The sequence below is a fragment of the Haliotis cracherodii genome, unplaced genomic scaffold (assembly GCF_022045235.1).
Source record: "Haliotis cracherodii isolate W230 unplaced genomic scaffold, xgHalCrac1.p SCAF_3, whole genome shotgun sequence".
NCBI classification, from domain to species: Eukaryota; Metazoa; Mollusca; class Gastropoda; order Lepetellida; family Haliotidae; genus Haliotis; species Haliotis cracherodii.
In genome coordinates, this window is record NW_027266286.1 from 20,780,206 (window position 1) to 20,790,100 (window position 9,895).

Genomic DNA, 9,895 nt, shown 5'->3' on the forward strand with positions numbered 1-9,895 from the left:
CAGGCTGCCGCTTTGGGAGACTCGTTCACGATGTGTGCCACCCACAGTTGATAAAAAATGTTTTATCATTTTGAAAACTATTTCGATTGAAACTATTCACTTAGCCTGAATTAACTGGAATGTCACTCTAAATAGTTAATCCAAAATTCCAAGTTTTCTCTATATTTTGAATGGCTGAGGGAAGTGAGTTAAGTGAAATGTCATTGATCCCAATTGCGTGGATCGATGCTCATGGTACTAATCACTGGCTTGTCTGGTCCAGACTCGATTATTTACAGACCGCCGTCATATAGCTGGAATATTGCTGAGTGGGGCGTTAAACAACAAACCAACAGCTTTGCGTTAAAATAGTGTACTTTCTTTCGCGCGGATATAGCCTTTGAACATGTGCGAGCCAGGCACATCACGTGACATAGCGAGGCGACACGTTTTGCTTCTCGTTCATCTTCTGGGCATCCTGGGGCATCCTTGGGAGGGAATATTCACGGCCAGGCATGCACTGATGTCGATAAGTGCAACACGTACGTGGCTACATATTCTGCTTTTTTCTTGGCTCGACATTTGTGATTAATTTGTTGAACCGAATCCCACGTCCTTCCTGGCGACACCCAAATTATCTGCCCCTGTTTGGGTGAGCGCGGTCAACAACTTCAAGCGGTGTCAGTGTACAAGTTCAGCAGTGAGGCCCGGTGAGTAGATCTAGTAGTATATTTCATACAGTGGGGTAAATATTTTTTCTTAAACCTGTTTTATTTCTGTGCGATAGATGCGTAGTGTACAAATGCAACACATGTGTTTTGCAAGTTTGAGCTTTTTGTGTCAAGCACGTTCCTGTCATTCCTGTCAAGCACACATAAAATCCCAGCAATGTCCCTTTAACCACACTTTACTTATCGTTAAAGGGGCACTGATCTAAAGCAATATTACCCGGGACTGGTTGTTGCCTTTGTTATTGTTTTTCCCCCGTGAGTATCCGAATGATACCCAACGCAACTGAGCGTGACAAGAGACTGGCCTACCGTCTGCAAGGACATCTAAATATACTTTGAGCCAATATTTATTTTACTCATTTTGAACATTGATTGGTTAACCGTGATCTATAAAGATTTCGACAAAGGGTGCATGTTAATTAATTTCTTCAGCATAAACAAACAGACAAAAAAAACGGCGGAGCTCATTTTGAAATACCTCTGATTGTTATAGTTTAATAATAAAAAAAAGTACCCCTGCAGTGAAAACATTTTCTGATTTCGGATTGCGTCGATAATACGATTACTACTCCCTTGTCATCCACGTTTTCTGGTATAACCCTACACTTGTGTATTTGTCGTCATTTACTTGATGCTCATTTAATGAATTTATTACAGGTACAATTAGTGGTAGCACCACTCAGAATACCCGACAAAGGTTCCCATTTGGCATTTATTGTGTCTGGGGTAATTATTCAATCTAAATCCAGGTTTGAAGTGAGGTGAAGTGTGTGTTGTGTAATATGCACGTGGCAGCCCAGCAAGAGATGGATGATCAGTGGATTTACTTTTTTGTAAATCAACTGATCGTTCCTAGTCATCAAAGGATTAACAGAAAATACACTGACTGATTAATCACTGTTATCTTGCACAGTGGATATGTCAAAAGTGAGTGTTTACATGTCTAGGTTTACTAAAAGATAGGGAATACATTCATATCATGGTGTGAAGTGCTGATGTAAAAACAACATACTCTGTTCAAAGGGTTAACTGATAATACGTTGTTGATTGATTGGATTTTTCTAGGAACCATGGACATTATGAAAATAGTTGTCACGTGGGTTTTCTCAGCCGACCTTTGAGACTTGACACCTGAAACTGATCTAAGTGATCAGTTCAGAAATGAACACGAGTTATAATATCCCTAAACGATATATATATTCTAAAATATTTGATTGTTACAGAGACACATGACATCGAATAAGTTTCTATGTACAGCTGCAGACATGTGGGATATTGTTCCTTTGTGTGGATATTCACGGATACATTCCTCGAACAAGGAAGCTGCCTAAAATTATACACATATATTTGGTAGGTTGTAATAATGGTATTTGCATTTTGTTTTCCTTCATTTGCTGTAACTTTGGACAGATTCATTTTTGTTCCTCTACGTCTTTGTTGGGAAATTCTTTGATGCGAGATAGACGTTGTTTTCACAAGTCTTTTCCTTTGTAAGCGTGTATTTATTACAGTCAGTTTGTAAAATGTGATTCTCTCAGGCAATTTATAAAATGTGTAAATATTTCAGTCATTTAGATTGACTAAATTTGATTAAGACGATCAAAAGGGCCTAAAACGTCACAATAGATCATAATGTAGGATTAGAGGCAAAACAATATAGAAATGTACTTTTCATCGCAACATTTTCAATCTCTTGGTGATGATATTAAACATAAACATGTTTGGAATTCGTTGGAATTCGTTATCATAATAATACAGATTACTGTAAAATTACTGAATATTCCGGCGTTTAATATATTTCCTAAGTGAAAATTTTGCACATTTTGACTGTAAAGATATAAACACGATAAAATAAGCAATGCTCAGTAGAAATATTTACTTTGTGTTGCAAGTCAAAATAGTGTAAATGAAAATCGTACAATAACCAAGCAAGTTACTTATCAAAACTTCATCACCATTACCGATGCCACCCACAAAGATAACTACATTTCCTTATTATTTCCAAAACTGTATTACATTTTGTTGATCAATGTGACCATACGCCCCTTATACTATCAATAAAAGTGACAAATGGGCTTACGAATTACGCAGCACAGGTCGCAAACTAGTCTAGGTTTCTGCTATATCATCAGGGTACTCATGGAAAAAACAATAACAAAAGCAACAACCAGTCCCGGGGAATTGCTTTAGATCAGTGCCCCTTAAACAATACTCCCGCAAAGATCCGAGTAGAGAATGGGTCTTCAGCAACCCATGCTTGCCGTAAGAGGTGACTAAAGGGGTCGGATGGTCATGCTCGCTGACTTGTTGATGCATATCATTGTAATATCTCTGATATTTCTAATTGTGGCAATATAATTTTATTTATGAAATGAAGATATAAAGATGTTTCTTCTTCTAGCCAGAGTCAGTTGTACAATTCCGACTATATTCTGACTATATACTCAACAGCAATAGTTCCTGTGACACCAATATTTTGGTTTATCATATAATGGGTAGGTTTCTCGGCAGGATTAAGCCAACGGATAAAAACAATATTCGTTGGGGTCATATGCGGATAGAGATGCAAATATCAAAGGTCAAGTTGGGATTACTTTCAGTGTTTATAAACAAACATGGCGTCGCTCTTGTCATTCGGCAATCGAGTAAGGATTAACCATCGGGGAATATGGATAAACTACAGAGATAACTGCTATAATTATCAAAAGAACAGTCTAATATACTTAAAATCAGTGTCTAGCTGTGACGTAGCTAAGGCATTTTATGAGTTTTGGCAACTTTGGAGATATAAATTTCAAAACAATTTTGCTAGGGCACTAGGCCTAGCCAAGCGGGATCAATAGCCATATCTGTGGTTGTAGACCTCTGCGGCTTGAAACCTTTTCCACAAATCAAAATAGTTGGATTTGGCCGAAATATGTTTGAATTGTTACCTTGTTTCGTTTTGTCGCTGTTTGTACATCTGATTGCACTTTTTAACGTTATGACAGGACAGGTTGAATGTCAACAGCGTCTGAACGTGGCCGTGAAGTCTCATAGACTAGGGTTAGAGTAGCTTCCCTTTGACAAAGGGCAGTTACTCTAGCCGACAGACCGATGGATTGCTGCGAAATGCAAGTAAAACAACTGTTGTTTTGCATATATGTTGCTTCGCCTCTGTATAAGAAACAGATTTCAGTTGGAACTATATTAGCTACTGTCACTGTCCGACCGACACATCTCTTACCCGGTGACGTAATAAATATTAATGCGCGCATTCCAGGAAAACTCGCAATGTTTAGGTAATGTTTGTGAGAGTGGCAAAGCAATTTTCAAGCAAGGAATTAAAGAATGATATTATATGGTAAAGAGGTTATCATGCTTGTGTGTTTGGGGATGGTAAATATCCTGTATTAGGAATAAACACTATGTATTTAGCTCGCCAAGGCTCGCTAATTACAATGTTTATTTCTAATGCAGGATATTTACCATCCCCAAACATACTCCCGCAATAACCTCTATGTATTTTTCAAACAAGTAAAGTTTGTTTTTCAATATTGTACTACGTGTATGAAATCAAGTCGCAAAAACGCAACTGCTACAGAAAAGCATTCATTCCATGCAAAAGTTGACTTTTATGCAAGCACATAAAAACATTCCATATGCATTGTTTAGCATCGTGCTGACAACAACCACTCAGAAAAACAACAAAATTACGCAATTATTCAACATTTCGAAATGCCACGCCTCTCCGAAAATGAGTGTCTGCGAGCCATTGGTATGCTTGAAGCAGGATCATGTCAACGTGATGTTGCAAGTGAATTTAACGTCCACAGAAACACCATTTGGTAACATTGGCAACAGACGGATGCAGTCAGAGACCATCCTCGGAGTGGCAGGCCATACGTAACAAATAATCGACAAGACAACTGGATTTGAACAGCACACCTACGAAATCGATTCAAGCCAGCAACAGTGACTGCAAGAAGCATCCCTGGCCTACGACGTATATCTTCACAAAGCGTACATCGCCTCAGATGTGCAGGGATTGTCGCCAGAAGACTCGCCAGACATCCCATTTTGACAGGAAACCACCGTCAAGGACATCTACAGTGGTGCATACAGCGTCTACGCTGGACGGCCATGCAGTGGGGACAAGTTCTATTCACTGACGATTCTCTTTTTCACCTCAGCCACAGCGATGGACGGATTCGAGTGTACCGACGTCGAGGTGAACGTTACGTCGATCATTGTGTCATGGAAGAAGATTGGTTCGGGGGCGGCAGCGTTATGGTATGGGGTGGGATTACAGCAAGACGGAGGACCTGTTTGATAGTGGTAGAGGGAAATCTCAATGGACAGCGCTACCGCGACGAGATCATCGGCCCTGTTGTTCTACCGTTTTTGCGTAATGATGGCCCAGGCATTACCTTTCAACATGACAACGCCCGGCCACATATTGCTCGTCTTGTTCAGGATTCTCTTCAACAAAACAACGTGAATGTCATCCCCTGGCCGGCTCGATCCCCTGATCTATCACCAATCGAGCACATGTGGGATGAGATGGATCGGCGCCTTCGACGTCAACCACGTGTTCCACAGACACTCCAGGAACTTAGAAACATGCTCCAGCAGATACAACCGCCGTCACATAGCTGGAATATTGCTGAGTGCGGCGTTAAACAACAAACCAACCAATCCAGCAGATACGGACAGATATCCCACAGGACTCTGTGCGACGCCTGGTCAATTCCATGAGACGAAGATGTGTTGCTTGGATCGCAACCAGAGGTGGATACACACGCTATTGATTTGTAAATTGACATTTTGGCATGTTCATGTTTTTTTTATGAATTCATGCATTTTCTGAAGTCAGTATGGCAAATTAAACCATTTGAACACTTACAGGAGTCTTTTATCTGTTGCAAACCGAAATTGTTTCAGATTTGGTAAAAAACATAACTTTGCATTAAATCTTATTCAATGTCACAGGAACTATTGTTGCTCAGTATGACTGTTTTTTGGCAAACATTTTTATGAATAAGGGAAGGGTTTTGTCGTTTTATTTACAAAATGGTGTCATTTTATTATGATTAAGTTGGATTTTCTAATTTTGTGATTACGCCAAGGAAGTTCAATTAATATTTTTTCAATGCCTAATATTGATCTACATTTATTTTGAAGTCCTGACATTTTATACATCTTGTTATGGGTGTCAATACTTCATAAAGGGTGTTCTCAGTTCCATGAAATAATAACTGCGAAGATCAGCATTTTGTACTGGTAGTGTATGCTGTGTTCATTTGATTTTGGTAAATTCTCTATTACGGTTATGGCTTCAAGGTGAAAAAGATGGGGAAAACGTGCCTATCCTTGCCTTCTTCCTAGTTGATTAGGGGGTACAGTCGTCTAAGGCACCGCAATTCGCTATACAGAGTTGCGTCCCTTGGGCATGCCAGAAACCTATGATTGTGGGTTCGAATCCCGGTTGGTCCCGATTATGTATCTAGCTTTGTCAGCACCATACCTGTGCTCGTGGGTTTCACCGAAGTGGTAAACATGTGAGACCTGCATCACTTCGGGCTTTCCTCCCACATTAAGCTGACACGCTGTGATATAACTGGAATACTGTTAAAAGCGGCGTTAAACCCAACACACTCACACACCATGTACCACTGTGAGTGGTTAGTTATGGAATTAACTATGTCTATATCTGTGTTAATATTATCCCATGAGCTTTCAAGACGATTGGCAAGACGTTTTACTCTGATTGAAAAGTAGATTCAGATGCCTCAAAAATATTCTGAAAATTACACTCCTCAGTGTTTCAGACGGTCTGCAGAATTGTTATTTCGTAAGTGGAGAGAACGCTTGATATCATCATTTGTTCCAGACTGTACTACCATAAGGTGTGTCGTTGTTACATACACTTTACTGAGTGTTGTTCCACATTGAGTTAGGGGGCAGGGGTGGCCCAGTCGTGTAAGGCGCCGCGATTCGCTGTGCAGAGTTGCGTCCCTTGAGCACGCCAGAAACCTATGATTGTGGGTTCGAATCCCCGTTCTCCCCAATTATGTTTCTAGGTTTGTCAGCACCATACCCGTGCTCGTGGGTTTCACCGAAGATGTTAACGCCTGAGACCTGCCTCAAGAATATTTTGAAAATTACACTCCTCAGTGTTTCAGACAGTCTGCAGAATTGTTATTTCGTAAGTGGAGAGAACGCTTGATATCATCATTTGTTCTAGACTGTACTACCATAAGGTGTGTCGTTGTTACATACACTTTACTGAGTGTTGTCCCACATTGAGTTTCAGAACACACAGGGAAGTCGACAGATGGAGCAGCTGCTGAAACCAAGATGTCCGACACTGCCCTCACCACCGGAACACGTGCTGACATCAACGACAGAGCATGAGATTCAGGGTATGAATTGCAAGGACAATGGACCATTATCATCTGCTGCTGGGTCGGACGAACACCAGACGACTCCATGTACGTCTTCAGAGATGCAGGCTCAGCACCTCCCCACCACGGTCAGTACAACACACCCACCAGCCGAGGGGGAACACGAACATCGTCACAAATGTATGGTATGTGAGACAACCTTCACACGCCTCTCTTCCCTTAAAAGACACACGAAGATACACAAAGAAGGGTGTAGCAATCGAGATCAGACGAAAAGGAAACAGTGTAATAGATGTATAGTATGTGAAAAAGTGTTCAAACGCCGCCAAGACCTAAAACAACACATGACCATACACACTGGAGTGTGTAGTGATCGAGCTAAGAGACAACGCGAACGTCGTTACAAATGTATGGTATGTAACAAAGGGTTCAAATCCCCCCGTACTGTGAAAGAACATATGAATATACACACGGGGGTGTGTAACTTTCCATGTGAAATTTGCGGGAAGAAATACTATGTGAGTCAGAGTTTGAAGGCCCATATGGTCACCCACTCCGCGGCCAGGCCAAATCAATGCGAGCTCTGTCCGAGTACGTTCAAGAAGCCAAGTGGGTTAAAGAAGCATCTGTTGGCTGTACACGAGGGAATACGGAGAAAGAAATGTAATGACTGCAATAGGTACTACTATCCATTTCTTGGGAGTGACGAGAGGCATGCAAGGAGATATCACGTTGGAGAGGACTACAGAATTGATGCGAAGCCATTCAAGTGTTCACTTTGTGATGCTCGGTTTAAGGAACGGTGGTACATCAGCGTCCATATAGACGTAGTACATTCAGATGAGAGACCTTTTTTATGTACCGTGTGTGGTAAAGCATTTAAAACAAATTTTGTGTTGCAAGCTCATTCTGCCGTTCATATGGAAGCAGAGGCAGTTCGTACTGAATGTAAAGTATGTCAGAAAATGGTCAGGAGAACTTCCATGTCTACTCACATGAAATCCCACGGGGAGAAGGAGTTTTTGTGTAATACTTGTGGCAAACAGTTTTGTACGAAATCTCAGCTGAAGACCCACGAGAAAAGCCACCTGGGGGTGAGGGCACATGCCTGTGAGCTGTGTGACAAAAGATTCACTCTCCCCCATCAGCTGAGGGCCCACCGAAAAACCCACTCAGAATCCACGAAGTCGAAGTGACAAGACTGACCACCCAATAACCTATGAGAGCACTCTGTGTCAGAATCCACGAAGTCGAAGTGACAAGACTGACCACCCAATAACCTATGAGAGCACTCTGTGTCAGAATCCAAGATGTCGAAGTGACAAGACTGAGTACCCAATAACATGTGGACGCACAGAAGAACAATTCTGTATTGGCACAAAATACATCCAACTGTTCATTGACGCAGAAATATCATACAAAATGTTTTCCTGCTGTGGTGATGCTCATCCAGTTTGCTGTGTCCAGTATATTGTATTCTAAGATGCTTTGCTAAAAGATCAAAGGCGCTGACTGTACTTTATCCTGCAAATATAGGATAGCTATGCAATAAATCATAAAGAACAATGAACGAAGCGTGGTTTATTTCACGGTAAACCATTGCTCTATCATGACGTAATTTCGGGAGATTCGAACATGCGCTAGCATCTTGATGTCATAGTATATTGGATAATGTTATTTTTGAGAGGGAGTGTTGTTGCTCCCCATAGATATAGCTGGGCCATGCTGCGATGGCCAAACAAAGGCATCCAAATGCGGGAGAGATATGACAATCAGTATTGGGAGAAAAGGTACGTGTAACCGATGTGAGGATTGTGAGAATAAGCAGGAAATACCTACCACTGCATAAAATAGACTTGTCCGACATTGCCGAGGTCTGATTCTATTGAGGGAGTCATTATAAAATATGGATAAACATTTTTAAAGCTTGTACATTTTATCATCATCCTTAAAGAGCCCGTACATAATGTTGATATCTCATATAAGAAAAACAAACCGACTCATGGTCATTGTTTATCGTACAATAAAACACTGCAGGGGGAATAAACCGCAGTCGTCATGCCGTGTGGTTTTCTGAAAACATGCTTGAACAACTACAGCAGCCACAATTTTAGTTGTCCGAGGCGGGCGTTGGTATCCAAGGAATTAGGACTGTACACAAGCATGAGAAATCCCTTAAGGGGGTCATAACCCCGTGTGCACCAGTTGCTCTGTGTGTGCCATTCAGCAGTATACAGCAGTCAAACAAAACGACCACCATCTCTTTTCTGGCTTCTTTCGCCGTGTGACCCGTGAAGATCGGTGATTTACCGATAATATAGAATTTAGTATAGTTTCAAGTAACAGTTTATATACTATATTCATGTCATGAGGCTTTCGAAGAAAATATTCGTCCCGACACATATTTTCGATGAAACATGGATTATATGAGCATGTAAAACATAATGAAAGTTGTTATAGTGAACTTAAGTGACACTTATCTAGACTGAGTTGTGTAATTTAGTTTGACCAAGGCATTTGTGATAAAGGTTTTTACAAGTGAGTGAGTATGGTTTTACGCCGCTTTTAGCAATATTCCAGCATTATCACGGCGGGGGACACCAGAAATGGGCTTCACACATTGTACCCATGTCGGGAATCGAACCCGGGTCTTCGGTGTGACGAGCGAACACTTTAACCACTAGGCTACCCGACCGCCCGTTTACAAGTTTGTACTCAACCAACCAATCATAAGTCTAGATGAAGGACTTAACAGTCAATACCGATAAAGGTGTTAACGTCTTATATTGGTTTGCTTTA

At 41.1% G+C, this 9,895-nt stretch overlaps 1 protein-coding gene across 2 annotated transcripts; it reads left to right on the forward strand.

The window, feature by feature from the left end:
- Positions 1-468: 468 nt before the first annotated feature.
- On the forward strand, positions 469-9,687 carry LOC139474288 (zinc finger protein 888-like). 2 transcript variants are annotated; one of them, XM_071257238.1, is made up of 2 exons: positions 469-689; positions 7,006-9,687. In XM_071257238.1, the coding sequence occupies exon 2, from the start codon at positions 7,027-7,029 to the stop codon at positions 8,290-8,292; it is 1,266 nt and encodes a 421-aa protein (XP_071113339.1). In that variant the 5' UTR covers positions 469-689; positions 7,006-7,026; the 3' UTR covers positions 8,293-9,687. The 2 variants fall into 2 exon arrangements, with proteins under 2 accessions (XP_071113339.1, XP_071113340.1); XM_071257239.1 differs by lacking the exon at positions 469-689 and adding an exon at positions 2,037-2,060.
- Positions 9,688-9,895: the final 208 nt, after the last annotated feature.